This window comes from Theobroma umbraticum, unplaced genomic scaffold (assembly GCF_002168275.2).
Source record: "Theobroma umbraticum cultivar Fairchild unplaced genomic scaffold, ASM216827v3 scaffold_56.0, whole genome shotgun sequence".
In the NCBI taxonomy this organism is placed as follows: Eukaryota; Viridiplantae; Streptophyta; class Magnoliopsida; order Malvales; family Malvaceae; genus Theobroma; species Theobroma umbraticum.
This window is the reverse complement of record NW_018397256.1, coordinates 9142003-9161956: the sequence shown is the minus strand read 5'-3', so window position 1 is coordinate 9161956 and position 19954 is coordinate 9142003. Positions and strand designations below refer to the sequence as shown.

Genomic DNA, 19954 nt, shown 5'->3' with positions numbered 1-19954 from the left:
ACTAATTTTCATGTTACAAAAGGTATAGTTGAATCACTAAATTCTCTTTCCACCTTAGTACACCCATCAATCTTGCAGGATAAGAAAAGGACATTTTACCTGAACTGCACCAGGTTTAGGCCGCGTTAGCAAAAGAAATATGCTAACTTCATTAACATAAAACTCATCTAAAATCTATGAAAAAAAGGCAATGAAGGCATTTAAATTCCCTTGCTCGAGTCATACGTTCACATTAAATTGTTACCATAAACCCACGTAAAAGAATGATCAATTAGGTTAAGAATTCATTACAATAGGATCTATCATATGTACAGCCGAGAAACTTGAAGACCAAGCTAGATCGTTCAAAGGGCATAAGCTCACAACCGGTGAATGGTAGCAACTACTGCTTTGAGTGCTTTGGCTTCAGTCAGGGGGCGCACGGAAACAAGCTTAACATATGACCATAGAGCTATTGCCTTATTGCACCATCAGTGACAGCTGCATAGGCCAGATGACAACTTGTTCTCGAATTGTTCACTGAACCTTTAACAATATCAGTCAGTTTCATTTCATATACACTGATGAATAATTTGTATCAGCAAACTTGGACTTCTCAGTCTCCCTAAATGAGTGCATAAATCATCAGCAATCCACCCGTGGCTTATGCCCCCTTTCTTCCTTTCTTTCCCAGTTCCAAGAACTTCAAGAATAAAATCCTTCATCTAGTTTTTATGTGAAGAACTCTATTGTACCAGACCGAGTGAAGGATCATATGGAACAAGTCATACTTAACAGGCTTTTTGTGCCAAAGGAAATGCTGCTGCACCAGCTTCACTCTAGAGTGCATCTCCAAGTACTTCTCCTCAGGGATAGAGAGCAAAATATTTCTCAAATTAGGGATATCTTTCTCTTGAACAAAAACAGCAAAGGCCTCCCAGTTCAACACCTCAAAGAAGGGTGGCACATAGTTATCTGATATGATAACTGGCACACATTCATAGTAAATGGCCTCAACCACTCTTGGTGTATGAACTTCATAACCCCTGGCACATATGCAATACTTGCTACTTTGCATTTGCTCTCTGTAAGTTCTTTTACCTTCAATATCACGAGGCATTGGTCCAAAGATTTTCATGTCATGTTCTTTATTCTGCCAGTACTGCAGTAGGATTGGTCGGAGATAACCATGCATCCCCCCTGCAAAGAAGGCCAGAATGCTTCTCTCTGAAGGAGGCTTTCCTCCAAGATTTTCCAACGGAGCCTCTGCAGAACGTATGTATGTAACTGGGAGAGTGGTATCCTTTCCTATTTTGAAGTCTTTAGCAGCATTGGCATTGCAAAGAACTCTAAGACAACTTCTCATGTGCTTTGTCAATTTGAGCGCCTGAAGTCCCATATTTCACATCAATTGTTAAACTACTAATTTGAATTAGGCCAAAGAAATAAAAATAATAATAATAACACTAACAACAGAATCTTAAAGGTTTGGATTAATTCGAGTACTTCACTTTGCTGGAACAAGGAAAGGGAATTTAAAAGATAGTTACAGCTTTATCATTTTGGAATTAGACAGTCCTGAACTAGTAACCGAGTATCATCACTAATATTTATAAAAATAGACTAGCAAATAAGTATGTTGTATTTCATGAATTGGATAGGACACCTTATGGCTTGCAAATTAATATTGAGACAATTCTTGCGGCTTATGGTCCCCAAAATGAGGCCTTTGTCTAATCTTCGTCTAAATGGGTTTTAAACAACATACAAGCATAGCCCTCAACTACTTCTGATTGCCATACACACCACATGCACACACACAAAAAGAATCCCAAAACTCCAAAAGCAATGGTGTATATCAGGTTCCTACTTCAATGATTATAGCACTATGAGATTTATAAGCAGATGATGCAGAGATGGCATACCCAATCATGACAAGCAACAAAAAAATGATCTTCACCTCCAGTCCTGTTCCAGAAGCTATATTTTCCTGCAATCAACTCAACATAATCCCCAAGATATTTCTGTAGGTCCTGGAAATGTTGAAAGTCTTGTCCATATAGTGCTCTCCTAAGCATATTTGAACTAAAGGGTAGGTAAAACAAGTGAGCTCTTCTGGGATCTCTCACAACAAACTTTTTGTTTCCTTCTATGAGTTTCATAAACCATCCTTCTGAGGCATAAATTCCCCTCAGCATTGGCTGATGAAATATGGGCTTTAAACCTTCTTTATATATGTAAACTTTGAGTGTTTGTTCCATTATCTCATAACTCCTGCAAATGATTTGCATAAAGCCATAACACATAAGTACTTAGCTTAAACATGAACATGTTGTGAGGGATAAGTCAAACACTCACTTTTTAAACTTGGAACTATTCCGGTAAACAGATGCATAAAGTGCTGGAGTCTTTCTTGAAATAAGAGCATTCTCAATATCTTGTTTTGCTGATAGAAGTTCACGATCACGTGCTGAAGACTTTCTTGGTCTCTATTACCAACAAAAATATAAGTGAAAAATCCATAATCTTAACTGAGTCCTGTTGCTTAATTGAGACCTTGGGGGTGAGATTCTTACCGAAGAATGAGAAGAATCAATACTCTGAAGCAATAAAACATTCATCTGGGATACTGATATGGGCTGCTTAGATTTCCTCTGTCGGGTTTCCATAGATTTTTTGCCATTGCTCACTGAAGATAAGTTGGCACCAAAGAATGAGCCAGAAGTTGATGAATTAGGATCCAAGTTTTGTAGGCCTTTAGTAGCAACTACAGCTGATACAAATGGCACAACACCATAGCCAGTGGTGGCTTTTGGATCGTTGGTAATCTTCTCGCTGTTTTTTGTCTTTTCCACCATCCCTAGGTGATTATGCAGAATTTCTGCAGCATTCACTTGAGTAGAACTATCATCTGTACGAGTAACATATCCATTCATCAAATTCTTACCCTGGGTTATCCTCTGCTTTGATGTCATATCATCGGAATTTTGATCCTTGAATTTATGAAAAGAATCATCAAGGTATCTGTCAACATTGGATGCCACATCAGAATCGGCATTTGCTTCTGGTGTTTTATTCCTGTACCTCACTTCTTCCTTGGAACCAGAGCCATTAGCATTGTTTGCCACCACATTATCAACATAGAGTTTACCCAAGTTCAAATTATTTAAAATGGTGGCGTTGCTAACCAGCCTACCTATTGAACCCTTATTAGCAGGTGATGACGAAAATCTTTTCCCATAGGGAAGTCCAAAACACTGAAAAACAATTATGATAGAAACTGCCAACCCAATGATCAATAGCAGTTTTCTGATCTCAGCGTGAAAGAGCCTCTGAGTTAGAGCAAAGATTTCCATGGCAGTCAATAGCGAACTTCCCTGAATTACCTTAGATACAAAAATTAGAATCTTGAAACCCTATATCACATAGCCACATGCTGAACGATCACAATATAAATCAAGCATTCAACCTAGCAAATAAAAACAGAGCTTCAGTTAAGTACTTCTATCCATAGGCAAGAAGCCGCAGTTCAACATTTGCAACTCTATGAACCATTGCAATTATTAATGTAGATTAGCAAAAAGGTGCAATCTTGCCTGCGTGGCCAATGGAATTTACTGCATTACGCCACAAACCAGTAGATTGTAAAAGCAAGAAACAAAGAAGAAAAGGCAAGCAACCAAGAAACAATAAAGAATGAGCCAAGCAAAGATTAAACAGCAAAAAGTTTTCTTTTCTTTTCTTTTTTTGGACGAGAAAAGACAGCTCATTCTTGATGATGATCTATCATCTATTCATCTGGGTAAAATTGCAAAAATTGTAAGATCAGAAGAATACTGACCCAGAAAATGTACCACTATTTCCGACTGTTCAATGAAATCAGATGAAAAAGAAAGTGCTTCTAAAAGATTCGACTTTTGTGTGACAGGGAAAGTACCTTAACAAATTCTCCATCGTGAAGTGGCCAAGCACTCAATCTTCTTCCATTGTCAGCCAGGCTTGACTAGAGCTTCCTACTGGGAAGTCGGAACTTCTTACAATGCAGTTCACTATTCTTGGATCAACACTAACTATTTACCCTCATTATCTCCAAATATTACAATCAAGCCATTTAAAAACCGGCCATTTCCCCACACCAATAAGATATTCAGTTTTTCAACCAAAGGGCCAAAAGTAGAAAAAGGGAGGATAATTTGGCAATACGACATCGTTGAGGTTGTCTTCTTTCATGGTACGACAAGACTATTACGCTGTGCTTAGCTCCTTCTTCTTTCTTCACTGAAAGTTAAAAGTGATGGCGCTAAAATTGCCCATCTCATTCCCAATTTTCGCGCCACCACTACCAAACCCTTATCCTAACTCGAACGAACCCGCCCATCGTCCGCCGACGGAGATTCGATTCTCCCGCTGGAACAACGCCAACGCCGAGAAATTCAACCAACGCCAACGCGCCCAACAAGAAATCGAAGACGATATCCGCCGATACCGCCGCTTCGATTCCGCCACCAAAATTGCGACCGCCATCGACCCCTCCTCCGCCAGTCCGCGACCAACAGAAACCTACAAATCCTTAGGCTCACCGTCCTCTCCCTCCAATCCTTCAATTCCAGGCAAGAAATCTAAGTACTCCAAACCCCCAAACCACCCGGCGTTTCGCAAATTCTCCAAAACCGCAAACCCTCCGCCACCAACACCACTGGATAAGAAACCCACAAATGTCTCCATCGGCGATGATGGCGTCTCTTTCGTCATCGACGGCGCGCCATTCGAGTTCAAGTACAGTTACACGGAGACGCCGAAAGTGAAGCCGATAAAGCTAAGGGAACCGCCGTACTCGCCGTTTGGGCCTACGACGATGCCTAGACCGTGGACGGGCCGGGCTCCGTTGCCGCCCAGTAAGAAAAAGATGAAGGAGTTCGATTCTTTCGTATTGCCTCCGCCTAATAAGAAAGGGGTCAAGCCCATACAGAAGCCCGGGCCATATTTGCCTGGGACAGGCCCAAGGTATGTCCAGTCCAGGGAGGAGATTTTGGGAGAGCTGTTGAACGCTGAGGAGGTCAAGGAGTTGGTTAACGGTTGCTTGAAGTCAAAACGACAGTTGAATATGGGTAATGAATAATGATCTGATGGGATTCTTATTTATTCTACAGAATAATAGTAATCAATTGTAAACTTTATTCATTAATCTGAATCATACTTCATTGGCCTTTTTTTTTTCTTTTGATTTTTGCTCTTATGTTTAGGTAGAGATGGTTTGACACACAACATGCTAGATAATATACATGCTCATTGGAAACGGCGGAGAGTTTGCAAGATAAAATGCAAGGGAGTTTGTACGGTCGATATGGACAATGTGTGTGAGCAGTTAGAGGTTGGTACTTCTGTTGTTAATCTTTTTAAGATTGTTTTGTTTAATGTTGTGGAATTGTTCGATTTATGAGAGGATACCGGGATCATGCTTGGTAGAATTGTTTGATTGGTGCATTGTTTTCACTTTATGGATGATTTGGCAGGAAAGAACAGGAGGGAAGGTTATTTACAGACGAGGAGGGGTTCTATTCCTTTTCCGAGGTAGAAATTATAATTATAAAACTCGTCCTCGCTTCCCTCTTATGCTGTGGAAACCTGTTACCCCTATGTATCCACGGTTGATTCAGAAGGCCCCTGAGGGTCTAACACTAGAAGAAGTGAGTGAGATGAGAAAGAAGGGAAGGAAATTAATGCCAATATGCAAACTTGGTAAGCTGCTAGTGATAGTGGAAAGTGAATTTATGAAAAAGAATGCTTTAGTTCTGCCCATTCTGGAAATCTAAAATTAATGTTATCAATTTTTTGCAGCAAAGAATGGTGTGTACTCTGACCTTGTAAAAAATGTCAGGGAGGCATTTGAAGAGTGTGAACTTGTCCGGGTTGATTGTGAAGGGATTAAGGGAAGCGACTACCGGAAAATTGGTGCTAAACTTAAGGTTCAGTATACATATATAGTTTGTATCTTTTATTTTCTCTTTCACACATAAGTGAAATTTTTTATATTAAGAGAATGTTAAATTCAATTTCCTTAATTCTTCATTTGCAGGAGCTGGTCCCATGCGTGCTAATCTCTTTTGAAAATGAATCTATCCTAATGTGGAGAGGACGAAACTGGAAGTCTTCCTTCCTGAAACCAGCATTTAACTCAGGTGTAGAGGAAAGGCATGCGGACAGTGCAACTTCCATTCCTGGACTGTTGGAAGGTCAAGAATTATCACCTGTGTGTGTTCAAGTGGCTAGTACAGATCAGCCACTCGTGATTTCTCAAGAAATTAGCTTTGAGCTAAGGGGGTCCTCTGTTGAAAATGACAAACCAAATGCAGTTCTTGATGCAAAGCCAGCTAAAATGGAGACTATTGAATCAACATTAGATAGGATAGATTATCTCAATGATGAGTCAGAAAGCAAAAGGACTACCTCTGGAGGTGCAACTGTCTTTGGGGATATCAAATGTGCCGGTAGCGAATCTGAAACAATGAGCAAGACCTACAGTCCTGAGCCAATATTGGATAATTCAGGTATAGAAAATGAAGAGCCAGCAGCTCTGCCTTTGGAAAGTAATGTCATGCCCAGAAGTTCTGAGGATACTCTAAGCCAGTCGGAGTCTTCTGTTATGGATTCGCTGAATCTTGACAAGCCAGAAGATGTTTCTGAGGCTTCACAAGATATTAATGTGCCAGCAAGAAAGAATGCACCTTGTACTGATAGGGTTTTGCTCTTTATGAAGCAAGCTGTTGAGAGTGGACGTGCAGTTGTATTAGATGATGCTGCTTTGGATGCTGACATTATATATGAAAGGGCAGTTGCCTTTGCCCGGTCTGCCCCGCTAGGGCCAATCTTTAGGCGTCAGCCTCTAAAGATGGCTGTCCAAAAGAATGAAAAGCAAGAACCTGCAAATTTGGAAGTGAAAGAACTCACAGCAGTTCCCAACAAGGGAGGAAACGAGAAGCAAGCCTCTAAAACTCAAAGAATCAAATATATAGATGAACGTCATCTGGACATAGTACCACGAGGAAGCCTGGGAGTTGATGAACTTGCTAAGCTATTAGCTTAATCCACATTGACGCTTTCAAAGGTGTACTAATTGTATTTTATAGCATGAGATTTTCCCTGCTTACATACTGCCCAATTTTGTTCATTGCGTCGGGTTCCAGGATTTTGCCATGCCCTTAGCAGATAATCTCCGTTTATGGTATGAATTGACCACTCTTAGTAGCACATGCTTAAAGAGCAATGTTGTCCGATAAGGTTAGGATTAATTGCAAAAACCCTCTTGGCAATACCAAGTTTCAAAAAAAAAAAAACGAGGGTTACTGGGCTTTTTAAATTAACTACTACAGAGTTTGTTTCGGCCAGGGCAAGTACTATGCTATGTACTAGTTAGTGCATCAGTTTTAATCAGTTGATGTTTCACATGCAGAGAGGCAGCAAATATAAGACAAAGTCAAATACAATTTGCAGTTGCAAACATAGACGAAAATTGGGTTATGAACAAATTGAGAAGATGTATAAATCATTATCCAATTATGGATAATATTAATTCCACTTCTCCTAACTACGTAACCTCTTAAAAAATTACAGAAAATTATTTATGAGAGAATCCAAACAGCATTAACATCTTGAAAGCAAAGAATGTCAAGAACGTTTTCTCGTAGGATGTTTTACACTTGTGGCTTCTCCATTTCAAATCCACCTTGCCCGTCATTTTCCACGTATTTCTTCCAGAACCAATGATTGTGCCAAAGAAGATAGACTTCCTCTATTGGAACTTGCTTCGTTTCAGGCAAGAGGAAGTAAATGAAGCAGCTCATTATGAATATCAAGCCAGCGAATACAATGAAAATTCCCCATTTGAGATGACAAAGTGACACCAAGAAGCACTGTGCTATCAAAGCTGTGAAGAGGAGGTTGACACAGACCACCATGCTCTGGCCAGCTGACCTAGTCTCCAAGGGGAAGAGCTCACTAGGAACTAGCCAACCCAGAGGACCCCAGGACCGTCCATATCCTAAGACGAATAAGCAGATGATGATCACAAGAAAGTAAGCAACGCCTTTTGAAAGTTCTTTTCCTTCTCCAAACTTCAAGGCCAGAGTAATAGCCAAAGCCACCTGGATACGATTAGACAGTCAAAGTATTAGCATCCTGATACATAATAATGGTGCCTGCCAATTAGTTAGAGAAAAGGCGAAAAAAAAAAAAACAGGTGCCAAAATATGTCTCTAACTTACCATGTAGCCGAACATCTCAACACCGGCTTCCAAAAAGAATGCTCTTCTTCCGAACTTGTCCACAAGAACAATTGAAATTATTGTAGCAACAACAAGTGTTCCACTAGTTATGGCAGAGGAGTAGAGGGATGCCCCTGAGCCAAAACCCAAGGTCTGAAACATAACAGGAGCATAGAAGAGAATGGAGTTCATGCCGGTGAGCTGCTGGAAAGCTGGGATTCCCAGAGCCCCTAATACTAACTGGGGACGATTCTTCCTCTGTAGAAGATTCCTGAATGGGTGCTTTATAGCCCGTGCTGCATTGCTAGCCTCAACAAGATCAGCTAATTCAGCATCAATATTGGTGGTTCCTCTGACTCTTACCAAAACTTGTTTTGCCTCTTCTAATTTGCCTTGCTCTACAAGACTGTTAGGGGTCTCGGGAAGCAGAAGGCCGCCAACAAACATCAGTGTCGCTGGAACTGCAGCTAAGCCAAGAGATAATCTCCAACCCCATGGATGGATCATGTCTGTTGCGTAGTTAATCATGTTCGCAACCAGGATCCCCAAGCAGGTTGTCAATTGGAACAGCTGGTTCACAGCTCCTCGAATCTTTGCAGGAGCCATCTCTGACAGATACAAGGGAACTGCCTGTACCATTAGCATAAGAAAAGAGTTAGCAACTTCAGGAACTACCATAATATTTTTCAGATAAGGAGCTTTGTTCTTACTTGATTGCCAAATCCAATGCCTGAACCAAGAAGAATGCGTCCTATGAGCAGCATAAAGACATTCATAGCAGCCGCATTGAGGATTGCTCCAAGGAAGAAACTGACTGCTCCAACAAGGATGCTCATTCTACGCCCTTTTTTCCTGGTAACATAGGAGGCTCCAAATGTGGAAATGAGGCCTGCAAAGTATAGTGAAGATGTAAAAAGCGTGAGGAGCTGGTTGTCATATTTGCAGTAGTCTGTTTCGTGGAGATGTGCTTGTTTCCTTCTGTATATCTTTGGAAAGAAGTCCTTCAAGAAATCATCCATGGACGTCACTCCACCTGCAACCAGTATCAAGGTAAATTGTCATCACCTTGAAATAAGCATGTTATTGTCCTCTTATGAATCAAAGCACATAAATCTGTTCATAAATGTAAAATTGAATAAGAGTGAATAATCTGTCCTGCAGAAAACGTTTCTCCTACTAGCAATTCAGTGAAGAGTATTGCCTAGAGGTTTGAATTCATTATGCCCCAATGCTGCAAAAAGACATCAAACCTCCTCTGCTTTTTTATTGGCCAATGGCCCTTTAATGAATTACAACCTTTCAGAAAAAAAATTCAGTGAAGAAAACATATCAATTGAGTTGAAAAGTATGTTATTTTAAACATTATTATGTATCCCACTTGTCAAATGAAATATGAAGAATTTAAAAGGAAATCGTGAAAATTAAGAAATACACTGGATTTAGGTGAAATTGCTCTGAAAATTTTGAAGAGACACAGAACTGCACACGAAAATTTCCACCTGATTAACATATCTAGTAGAGTCCAAATGGGAAATAAATGAAATCCTAACTATTGCCTGTTCTCTCTGTTTATGTTTATCTTTTCAAGCAAATTCATTGGCTTTTCTCCAATATTAAGGCAAAAAAAGGTTTAAAATAATGGAGAGTCAAACTGTAATGAATATGGTCATAATCATTAAACCATGGCAAATCTCATGAAAATATTTTTTTTGCTTTTTGTTAATACCCAAAAATAAAAATAATCATGTTTTGATAGTAATAAGGAAGGACATTTACATAAATATAACTATGGAGAAAAACCACATATTCAATCAAATTAGTATATCTGGAAGAAGATACATCTAAAGGTTTCAGGTTAACATTTGGTAATATTTATACAATGAACAGTAGCCAGGCAAGAAAACAGAGATGAAAGCCTATGAGTTATGAAAAAAAAAACCAACCGTGAATCAGACAAAAAAAAAATAACTCACCAGAAACACCAAGATCATATCCAAAAAGGGATCCTCCCATAGCAGCAACAACGCAAGAAAAGACGAAATACTTGGTAATTTTGTACTCATAGAGATGAGCTCTCTTCAAACCCCCCGTATCGCCGCCGAACCCTCCACCAGCCATGTCTCCAGTCTCTTCTTTCTCTCCCTCCTTTCCTTCTCCTCCCCCTCTGTCTGCGTTTCCTGTTAGCACCCTCTGAAAAATGCACTAACGGAAGGGGAAAAAAAATAGCAGAACTCTTGCTCTCGCAGACGATAAATAGTTAAGTCCAGATGGTGTTATATAGGCACTAAGGGTCAACCTGATGAAACCCGAGACCTATGGGAAGAGAATAGTGCACAATTATGAGGCAGTTTAAATAAAATATCTTCCCATGAAACAAACTCTGAAGGAAAGACAAGGCGAGTAGGACTTTTGAATATTCATACTACTAGACAATAGTATAAAGAAAAAGAAATAGCTGTACTCTTATAGTTGTTTGTTTTGTCGATGAAACTGACAGGTTGTATTATCACAATCAATTAATGTATTTTTTATTATAAACCTTCAAGATGTACAGTCAAGTTTAGCTATAGATCCTCATTCAGTGATTATCTTACCTTAATATTGCTTGACCCACTGCTAGTTTATTGGATTAGAGTTTGATATATTTGGAAACAAGATTCAAAGCCATCTAACCCCTGATTTAGAGGACAGCACCAATCCATGAGAATCTTGACCCCAAACAAGCAAATGGTTTCAATTTTTTTTTTAATCCAAAAAGAAGTGTACTAGTTAATTGGTTAAGATTATATAATCCACGTAGATAACAAGTAAATCCAACGAAATATCACTTCATACTTTCCAGTCTTCGACCTGACCAAAAAGGCTTGGATAGAGATGAGGTTGCTGAGCACGTACGTTTTGACTTGCTAATTTTCAATTGATGGGGAAATTTAATTTCAAAAGGACAGTAGTATCTAAGCTTATCCCTTTGTCTAGCTTTCTGCTTAAGTAGTTGACAGGCACATGAGCGTATAACAACGCTTCATGAATGAATGTCACATCAAATGTCTGCCAGTACCTAGTATTTTTTTCTTCTTCTTTTTCTAAATTGGCCCCACTTGCATTTATTTATTAATTGTGATAATTTGATGATATTTACTTTCTCGTGCTTTGACTTTTTGCTCATCCTTCCCACGCAATTTCAGGATTTCAGCGCGTTAATTGAAGACCAATTGTTTTGACAAGGACGTGGCATGTGGAAAGTGTATATTCTCTGTCATCCCGTTATCTTACGTTATTATCATATAGGTTTTTTATTTTAGAAATAAAAAATTTTAAACTGATAAATTAAATTTAAATTCAAATTCAAATTCACTTATTTACCAGATAAGCATTCAATTTTTTTTTGAAAAGTAGATAATCATTCTAATTAATTAATTTATCTTGGAATTAATAAAATCACTCTAGTTATTCATTTTAGCCTTTCTAAAAAAACTTTATGTGATATTTCATAATTAAATGATAATTTTGATGTAAATACATTAACAATACATCAAATACAATATAAACTCTAAAATAAAAAAAATAAAATTTACAAAAATCTTTTATAGAATGACATTTTCTCACCTAACACTCCAAGATTATCTCTCTTTTTTTCAATTAAAATTTTATTTGTTATTTTTATTTTCAAAAGGTTAAAGGTGTTAAATTTTTAGTTAATATTTTGTAAAAAAATAAAAAAAAATTGTTTAATTAAAAAAATTGAACGTTTTCTTAATTTTTTTTATTACTTCAAAAAATTATATATAAAATAAAATTCATAGGATATATAAATTATCCAAAAGCCATCAATAGAATAAAATAAGTAACAAACATATTTTCTGCTCTAGTGGATTGGGATCATGATTTCTGTCACGAAGAGACTGGACCCAGTCGCTTTGCCTCTAGGAGGAAGAAGAATCGGAAAAACAATGAGTAATTCATGTTCCAATTTCAAAAGTATTTCCTAATGTATCAAAATTTGATGAAGGGTGATGTTGCTCTATTCGAATTTGACGAGGCTTGGTGTTGCTCTTTACGAGTAACATTTAGATACATACGTAAAACTAATCAATTTAATTGAATAAAATGTTGATGTTGCTCTAATTACATGTGTAAAATTAATCAATTTAATTATTTTTCTATTGAAAGTAATTTTTCATGGGGTTTACGTGCATTTATCTTGTAGCATTGGAAATTAAAACATAATTTTCACGGAAATTTACATGTAATTATTTTGCCAAAATCCATGGGCATCCCTCGAATAAGACTTAAATCATAATAAATGTGGAGTCCAGCGAATTGTCAGAAGGAAATATTGATGGTGCTGATGATAGAAATGATAATTCTGGCCAAGGTGTTGCAGCTGAGCCAGCTTCTGGAAGTGCAGGTTCTGCCAAGAACACCGGGTAAAGGAAGACAATTTTCGGAGGGTTACTCAAGCCCCTTGTCATGCGACTTAGACAGCACCAAGAAACCGTCGAGACACTGAGCTGGCAGGAATGAGTCAGGCGATTTAATCCAGTGGTACGTGAATCAGCAGAATGAGAAAAACAACTACAGTTCCACTGCAGAAGTAGAAGTAGAAATTAAGTGAATTAGATCACTTACTGAGAGATTGATTCGGAGGGAAGGCTACTTGATCGTGATAGATGATGGTAGGCAAGAAGAGGATGAAGGTAGCTGTGGCTGCTAATTATGCCATGGATTAATGTGAAACTTCATTAAAAGTATGAGCCAAATGCGAAAATGCATTATCGGCTCTGCTTGCATGATTGTTAGATTGCAGTGGTTGAAAGACTTGCAGAAGAAAAGCTGTAGTTAAGAGTTTAAGCTCAAAAAAAATAAGACTTAAAATCATTTTTTAGGATGCCAATATAGTGGTAGAATCAGCATGCGAATATTATTTTTTAACTAATCGCAGTCATTCCTAAATTTTTCAGTTTTTAATTTGTTTACTATTATATATAATTTGATATATATATATATATATTTATAGATCATTAACCTTTAACCACGTTTAATACAAAATCTTGAATCTATTTTAATACAAAATCTTAAATCCTAAATCTGTCTTAATACAAAATCCTAAATGTGTCATTGTTTTATAATTGAGTACAATATATTATTCATCCATCCCGCTTAAGTAAAAAACCATAAACCAATTCCAAGTAAAAAAAATAAGTGGGCAGTGGAGAAGTTTATAAATAGTTTTGCCGTTTATGATTTTACCACATACTAATAATTATTTATACACGGTTTTTAACTTACTTAACAAAAAAAAATCAGTTAAAAAAATAATTAGAGGTCTAGGTGAACATGGAATACGGAATTATTGGGGTAATTAGATTGAAGGAAAGAAGTGCGAATAACGTTACCTTATCACACCTTTAACATGAATTTGAAAAAGAGTTATGGTTTTCATTCATGCAAATTACACCACCAAATTATATAAGTAAAGCTGGTTTAGTCAGTTATTCTAGTGGCTTTCCCCTTTGAAATGTTGTGATTAAAGATATTATAATTCCAAATGACTTAATCATTGCAATTAATGTTTTGCTAATTTCATTTGGAGACTACCATCAAACATGTTTTAGACCATCAAATTAAAAAAAAAAATGCATAGGATGGTAGTAATTCTCATGTCGATCATCAATGGTTTAAGAAAGTGAAAAAGAAAAGAGTTTGTTTGAATTTTTTTTTCGTTAAAATTGTTTTTTTCACCAGATAAATTTAGGTAAAAAGAATAATGACAATTATATTTAATTCAAAAAATAATCAAATCAAAAGCAACAAAATAATGGCAGTGAAAGACCCAAAATAGTGCGGCATAATGATAAACAAGATGGGCCTAAAGAGTTTTGCAAAATATGGGCTCAGGCAAAAAAAAACCAAAGAGAGAGAGACGGAAGGAAAAGATCTTGTAGACCTATAAGAGATTCTGACAGACCGAGAGTCTAATGTAACAAAGACCTAACTTGATCCCGAGCAGATTTTCTCGCGATTCTGTTTTCTTTGTACGGATACAGTAACGGAAAAAATAAAACCCTTTAGGCTTTAGACCTTGTTTTCATCAACCGACCTTTCTGCAATGTATATTTGTTCAGATGTTGACTGAACTTCTTCCAGCATAACGGCTAGAGTTTCACAAGCAAACTATCTCCCTTTTTCTGAGAAAGAAAAAATCATGGACAAGTTGAAAGGAATTGAGAATGGTTATCCTGAAGAATACAGGGAGCAATATCTGGCTGCTCTTACTGTTGCTTCATTCAGGTACGAGAAATTGAGCAATGAAACTGCATTGGCTTTGAATGGGTTGAAAACCAAGATTGTTCGTCAAGTAAGAGCAAAAAGAAACAATCCCAAAGCCATAAAAGAGCCAAATCCAACCGGAGGAAGAGTCAATGCACAAAATTTGCCAGGAACCCCCAGCTTATGCCTGCCTTTGAGCGGCTACTTTCCACCAGATATCCCTCCTGTGGCGCGTCTTAATGGTCTCATTGGAAGGTGCAGCAAACCATTTGAGAAGCAGCTGACAGAAAGTGATGTAAAGGTTAGTCAATGCAGGCTTTCACTCAACAAATTTGACGTGCAAAATGCTGTGATGCCATTGCTGAAAAAAGAAGAGGATTCTGCTGATGGGATTCCTGTGAAAACTTATGATGCAAATGGGAAGGAGTACCCAATGACGTTTATAACTTGGTCATCCAAATTTCACGTCCTCAAAGAAGGTTGGATGAAGTTTTGCACTGATCATAGCTTACTTGCGCATCAAGATTTTGTTACATTGTGGGCGTTTAGGAACCTTCAGACAGGGGATCTTTCCTTTGTGATCACTTCAAGAAGATTGGAAGTGTTTGAAGCAATTAAGAGGAAAAGGCTGAACTAGAACTGACCATTGTGATGACATGCCTGACAAGTCTTGTAGGTTTATCTTCTATGCTAGGTTTTGGTATATTAATTTTGATGCTTAGGTTTAGGTATATTAATTAGGACTCGGAAGTGGCAGGCTAATGCCTGTGTTATATATATGGGATATGTTGGCTATAGTAGGGTGGAAAATGGTAAAGGGGAATACCCTTGCTGGAATTACTAAATATCAATGAAGCTTATTTTATATTGACGCTTGTTAGTTGCTTTATGATACATTTCCCTTACTGGCCTATCTGCTTGTTCAATTAATCTGCAGCAACAACAAGAAAAGCAGCTGTAACTTCTTGTTTTACATACTATCATTGGTTACATGACCATTCCCTCTTGTTTAGCACAAACCATTGGTGACAAACATGTTTGCATGTTCTGTTTCCTGCTCCAGATAGAAGGGGGCATCTGTCACAAGATTGTCTGGTTCTGGTCTAGTTACTATATCAGATTGTCCACGCTTTATTATCAGAAACATGTTGTTCAATTTAGCACTTAAATTCTATTAATTACTCAGCTTAGCCTAATGGGTAGTTTTTTCTCCCTTTAAAAGAAAGAAAAGTATAAGGCACTTGTCAACCTCTGCTTGGTTGCTGAGAACCAAATGGCCTCTTTGTGTAAGTCTTACATGGCTTAGATTTTGAGCTCAATTCGAAGCTGTTTGGAGTTATTTAACTCCCAAGTTCTTTATAAATATCTGTACAGACATACCAGAACAAATGAACATAGGTTAACTCTCCAGCTTTCCTCGTATATTGCTTCATGCACAGCAAAAGATGACAAAAAAATAGAGCAAGTCTTTATTCACATGATGTAAGATTTGGATATAATATAGTAGAGAAAGTATATAGATAATCTAAGATAGAGATTTAATTAGTTAAACAATCAACAATGATCCAGTCAGTCCAGTGACCAGTGTATCTTACCAACAACAAAGTACCTTAAACATTTTTGGACATGAAATGAGAGGACAAAAGTGAAAACAAAAACAACATGGGTGGGGCAAAGTTGCAAATTAGCAAAAATTTTGGACATGGAAGATAATAAAGATAAAAGAAATAAATGCACATGACAATCACATGGTGTAAAAAAAAAACATATGAAAAGCAATAGCAAATGTTAAACATTTTCTCTCATTTCTCAGTGTTATCTTTACCTGTGCGTGGGCAAAGACATCTTTGGCTTTGGTTCTTTTGATCTTCTCAGTAACTCTCTCTTTTTCCATTTTGTCTCTATCTGATTATTGTTTTTTGAGTAATTCTGAAGTTTGGGGATCTCTGCGGTTTTTTGTTTGAGTTTTTGTTCTGTACTGAATTTGTGGGGGTCTTGATGAAGTTTGTTGATTTTTGAATATGGGTTTCTGATTTTTTTGGATCTAGTTATGAATTTTAGTCCAAACTGTTTCTGGGTTTGATTTTATTTTATTGTTATGTTTATTTCTGGGTTATTGGCTTCATTGATTTTGCTAATGAATGGATCTGGCTGTACCTGTTCTTTGCTGATAAATGAATATATGAAAAAAACATATACAGATTCTGGGTCTCATGCTATTTTCTTTCTTTTCTTTTTCTTTGATCCTCCAAAAAAAAAAAAAACAAAAGATGAAGAAAGTGGTAAATCTTTTGGCTTAGTTCTCTAGCTGCTTTAGGACTATTATCATGGAGAATTTTATTTTAGGGCTTGTTTATAATTTGATTGTTTGAAATTTATTTGTTTTTCTTACCTTTACTTCACGAATTAGTGGAGCCTTGGCGTTGCTCATAGATCATATGGATGTTTTTGGAGTAACAGTTCAATATGTTTTTTTGGAGTAATCATTGGTAGTGCTCTCTTCAAGTGTTTAGCTAATGTAGAGTAGTTAGAATTTTGTAAATTTTGCAACGAATTTAGTAGTTTATTACAGCTTCCATTTGGTAGCCATTAACTTCCATAATGTTCTTGTTTTTTTTGTTTTTTCATTGTTTTCTTTTAACAATTTTTTCTAATTATAGAGTTGGGTAAGACTAATATGAAAATGAGTTTGCCAAATAGATTGAATTGGCTTGAGCCTAAAATTCCTCTTTTTACAGGTCATCACCAAAGATTAATAATTTTTTGTTTCATTTTTAAGATTTTTATATATGATAATATTGTTGGGAACTAAGTTTTTTCATTCTTGTAATTCCCCTTATAAGTTTGACTTTGGTGCAGGCATGTAGCTTTAGATGGATATAGCAGAAGTTGTATTACATTTTTTTGAGATAGATGGTGTATAAAGAGGATTAGCAGAGGTCAACAGAGGTTAGGCTCGAACACAGTAATATACTGTGATTCTATAAAATGGAGGATGACAATGAGCTTGAGCTTAGCTTGGGTCTATCTTGTGGTACATCAGCCAAATCCAAAGGCAAAGTTGGTAGCACTTCAGATACTAGGACAGAAGAAGGCGATAGAAGCATCAAAATTGTGGATGACTTTAAAAACTTTTTTCAAGCTGGCTCTCAGAGGCAGGATCCCGGTGTGGGTTCTCAAAGAAGTGATTCAGTGAAACCTTCAGAAAACTTCTTTAATGATCTTTCCAAGGCCACCGGTGATGCAGAAGCTTCTGTGAACTTGAATGGTAGAGGTCTCTGGGGTACAAACAATAACAGGTCTGCTGAATTAGATGAAGACAAACGCTCAGAAGCAGGTAGTAAACGTAAGATGTTGTTTGATGAGATAAACAATCCAAAAAAGCTTGAAAGAGAAGCTCAGCATACTGATTTACATGAAAAGCCCAAGACATCACATATCTCCATAACTACAGAAGATGGCTCCACTGCTGAAAATGAAGATGTGGCAGAGTCTGAAGTTGAGGGTTCGACCTCAAGGCTAATTTCACTACGTGATGATGGGTCCAAGCGATTTATTGGAGTTAGTGGTTCTTCTGAGGTGCATAAGGAGGTTAAGCTTGGAAACTTGACTTATGGCAACCCATTCCCGGTTCAATCAGTAAATGTCATGAATGTACCTTATTCATTACCTATGAAGGACTCCAACCCTGTTGGAACACCCAGCTCATCAGGCCATACGCTATCTGGCATGATACAGATTATGCCTACCGGAAATAGTGAACGGTCTGCCACCCAGCCTGTGAATCCTGGAAACTTGCCAGTTATGTTTGGCTACTCATCTGTCCAACTTCCAATGTTGGATAAGGATAATCCCTGGGGGATGGTCTCTCACCCTTCACAGTTCCACCCTTCCTATGCCGGCAGGGGTCCACCTAATCCGGATAAGCATGGTGATGGGTTGAAAATATCACAAGGTATATCTCTTTCTTCCTTTGCTTGAAGAAAAGAAAAGGGAGGAATGGGGGCAGAGGTAGTAACAATTTGATGGGCTTAACGGATGGAGATATGATTTCTAAATATGCCTAGTGATCTGTGTCTTTTACACCTCATAGAGTGCTCTGAGCTATCCTGATGTTGAGTATATATAAAACTTTCTTTCCTGACTAGAGCAAGATTAATAAGTCTCTTGAAGCAAAAGGTAAGTGAGCTATGGTCGCTATTCCCTAGCTAATGAATTTGTTTCCTTTTCCCTTTGTTGAATGTAGCTTCTGTGCATACAATTACACGCAATTCCTCTGAGGCTGCCCAATCCAGAACATTTGAACGAGTCAAAGGAGATGGTAAACAGCATGCAACGGAGGAAGGCTCCTCTAGTCAGGCAGAGGAAGATGTAAAAGGCAGCGGTATGAATCTCAGAGCAAATACTGCATCTGATCGGTCAACAGCAGAAGGCTTATCTATAGATTTTTCAGCCATAAAGCTTGGTATTGCTGCAGATCTGAAATTTGGGGGATCTGGTTCTTATCCACAGTTACCATGGGTTTCAACCACAGGTACTGGTCCACATGGTAGAACAATTTCTGGTGTTACTTACAGATTCAGTGCAAATCAGATAAAGATTGTTTGTGCTTGCCATGGTACCCACATGTCTCCTGAAGAGTTTGTTCAGCATGCCAGTGAAGAGTGCACTAATCCAGATAATAACAATGGTTTGGCAACATTTCCAAGTACCAATCCTGCTGCCTCTGCTCAGAGCTGAAGCTTAAAAGCCATAACATACATTGACATGCAATCAAGTATGACTTGCTATGGCCTCAAATACACTAGTGAGAGTCCTTGCTTTTCTCACTAAGTTTAGTTATTTATTTCCTTTCCGGTTGTATTAGCTGCTGCAGTTAACTACTGCAGGTGTACGTTATAATTTCTAGCATAATTTATTTGGCAAATAGTAATGTTAAGCATTTTCCTTCTGTAGTAGCAGTTCCTCAACAAAATCTTTTTTTGGTGGTTGTATTTTATTTGACAGCAGTTTAAGCTTCAGATTCTGGCATCTTCTTGTAGCAGATAAGGAGATTTCTCAACCACTTGGTATATACAGATGTTTCAATGTTTATATGATACTTCTTTTGAATGCAACTCATGTATGTTGTCAGGGATTACTTCAGACTAAATCATCAAATAAGAATATCTTATATGTTGTAGTTGCTGATGTTGGCAGGATGAGGAGATCATGGGTTTGATTTTGGAAGGGTTAATTGAAAGGTTTCCTTAGATTCATCGTAGATGACCGACTTTCATCTTATCCTTTAAGACTTGTATCAACCTTGTGCAGTCCTTGTAGTGAACAGGAAGAAAATAGAAAGTTTCCATGTTGCATCCGAGTTTATAGCATTGGTTTTTTAGTGACAGTTTAATGGCCATGAAAACCACAGGGCTGGAGCCTACGTACGTAAGGTCCGCAGC

General features: G+C 37.6%; 5 protein-coding genes across 7 annotated transcripts; 3 read left to right on the top strand and 2 right to left on the bottom strand.

The window, feature by feature from the left end:
* Nucleotides 1-256: 256 nt before the first annotated feature.
* Nucleotides 257-4050, bottom strand: LOC110411673 (glycosyltransferase family exostosin protein). Its single transcript, XM_021421932.1, has 5 exons — nucleotides 3917-4050; nucleotides 2556-3448; nucleotides 2338-2468; nucleotides 1905-2253; nucleotides 257-1366 (listed from the first exon to the last, which is right to left on the bottom strand). Exons 2-5 carry the CDS (start codon nucleotides 3333-3335, stop codon nucleotides 701-703), a joined length of 1926 nt encoding a protein of 641 aa, XP_021277607.1. The 5' UTR covers nucleotides 3336-3448; nucleotides 3917-4050; the 3' UTR covers nucleotides 257-700.
* Nucleotides 4051-4267: 217 nt separating this feature from the next.
* Nucleotides 4268-7288, top strand: CAF1 (RNA-binding CRS1 / YhbY (CRM) domain-containing protein). Its single transcript, XM_021421931.2, has 5 exons — nucleotides 4268-5087; nucleotides 5223-5350; nucleotides 5493-5718; nucleotides 5818-5945; nucleotides 6056-7288. The coding sequence occupies exons 1-5, from the start codon at nucleotides 4274-4276 to the stop codon at nucleotides 7061-7063; spliced, it is 2304 nt and encodes a 767-aa protein (XP_021277606.1). The 5' UTR covers nucleotides 4268-4273; the 3' UTR covers nucleotides 7064-7288.
* Nucleotides 7289-7494: 206 nt separating this feature from the next.
* STP14 (sugar transporter 14) lies at nucleotides 7495-10668 on the bottom strand. Its single transcript, XM_021421934.1, has 4 exons — nucleotides 10214-10668; nucleotides 8951-9273; nucleotides 8241-8870; nucleotides 7495-8120 (listed from the first exon to the last, which is right to left on the bottom strand). Exons 1-4 carry the CDS (start codon nucleotides 10356-10358, stop codon nucleotides 7671-7673), a joined length of 1548 nt encoding a protein of 515 aa, XP_021277609.1. The 5' UTR covers nucleotides 10359-10668; the 3' UTR covers nucleotides 7495-7670.
* A 3745-nt stretch (nucleotides 10669-14413) lies between these two features.
* Nucleotides 14414-15147, top strand: LOC110411610 (putative B3 domain-containing protein At4g03160). Its single transcript, XM_021421838.2, has one exon. It carries the CDS (start codon nucleotides 14446-14448, stop codon nucleotides 15145-15147), a length of 702 nt encoding a protein of 233 aa, XP_021277513.1. The 5' UTR covers nucleotides 14414-14445.
* Nucleotides 15148-16254: 1107 nt separating this feature from the next.
* NINJA (Putative interactor of JAZ) lies at nucleotides 16255-19627 on the top strand. 3 transcript variants are annotated; one of them, XR_002444716.2, is made up of 4 exons: nucleotides 16255-16384; nucleotides 17370-18465; nucleotides 18757-19317; nucleotides 19521-19627. XR_002444716.2 is itself a non-coding variant. In XM_021420872.1 (3 exons), exons 2-3 carry the CDS (start codon nucleotides 17499-17501, stop codon nucleotides 19248-19250), a joined length of 1461 nt encoding a protein of 486 aa, XP_021276547.1. In that variant the 5' UTR covers nucleotides 16255-16384; nucleotides 17370-17498; the 3' UTR covers nucleotides 19251-19627. The 3 variants fall into 3 exon arrangements, 1 of the variants encoding a protein (XP_021276547.1); XR_002444715.2 differs by having other exon boundaries at nucleotides 19518-19627; XM_021420872.1 differs by having other exon boundaries at nucleotides 18757-19627.
* Nucleotides 19628-19954: the final 327 nt, after the last annotated feature.

Coding starts and splice junctions, on each gene's coding strand:
- LOC110411673 (XM_021421932.1), bottom strand. CDS start 3,335: ATGGAAATCTTTGCTCTAACTCAGAGGCTCTTTCACGCTGAGATCAGA. Junction 2,469..2,555: donor TTGATTCTTCTCATTCTTCG/GTAAGAATCTCA, acceptor TGTTGGTAATAG/AGACCAAGAAAGTCTTCAGC. Junction 1,367..1,904: donor TTGTTGCTTGTCATGATTGG/GTATGCCATCTC, acceptor ATGGGACTTCAG/GCGCTCAAATTGACAAAGCA.
- CAF1 (XM_021421931.2), top strand. CDS start 4,274: ATGGCGCTAAAATTGCCCATCTCATTCCCAATTTTCGCGCCACCACTA. Junction 5,719..5,817: donor AATGCCAATATGCAAACTTG/GTAAGCTGCTAG, acceptor AATTTTTTGCAG/CAAAGAATGGTGTGTACTCT. Junction 5,946..6,055: donor AAATTGGTGCTAAACTTAAG/GTTCAGTATACA, acceptor CTTCATTTGCAG/GAGCTGGTCCCATGCGTGCT.
- STP14 (XM_021421934.1), bottom strand. CDS start 10,358: ATGGCTGGTGGAGGGTTCGGCGGCGATACGGGGGGTTTGAAGAGAGCT. Junction 9,274..10,213: donor ATATGATCTTGGTGTTTCTG/GTGAGTTATTTT, acceptor TACTGGTTGCAG/GTGGAGTGACGTCCATGGAT. Junction 8,871..8,950: donor GCATTGGATTTGGCAATCAA/GTAAGAACAAAG, acceptor CTAATGGTACAG/GCAGTTCCCTTGTATCTGTC.
- LOC110411610 (XM_021421838.2), top strand. CDS start 14,446: ATGGACAAGTTGAAAGGAATTGAGAATGGTTATCCTGAAGAATACAGG.
- NINJA (XM_021420872.1), top strand. CDS start 17,499: ATGGAGGATGACAATGAGCTTGAGCTTAGCTTGGGTCTATCTTGTGGT. Junction 18,466..18,756: donor TGGGTTGAAAATATCACAAG/GTATATCTCTTT, acceptor TGTTGAATGTAG/CTTCTGTGCATACAATTACA.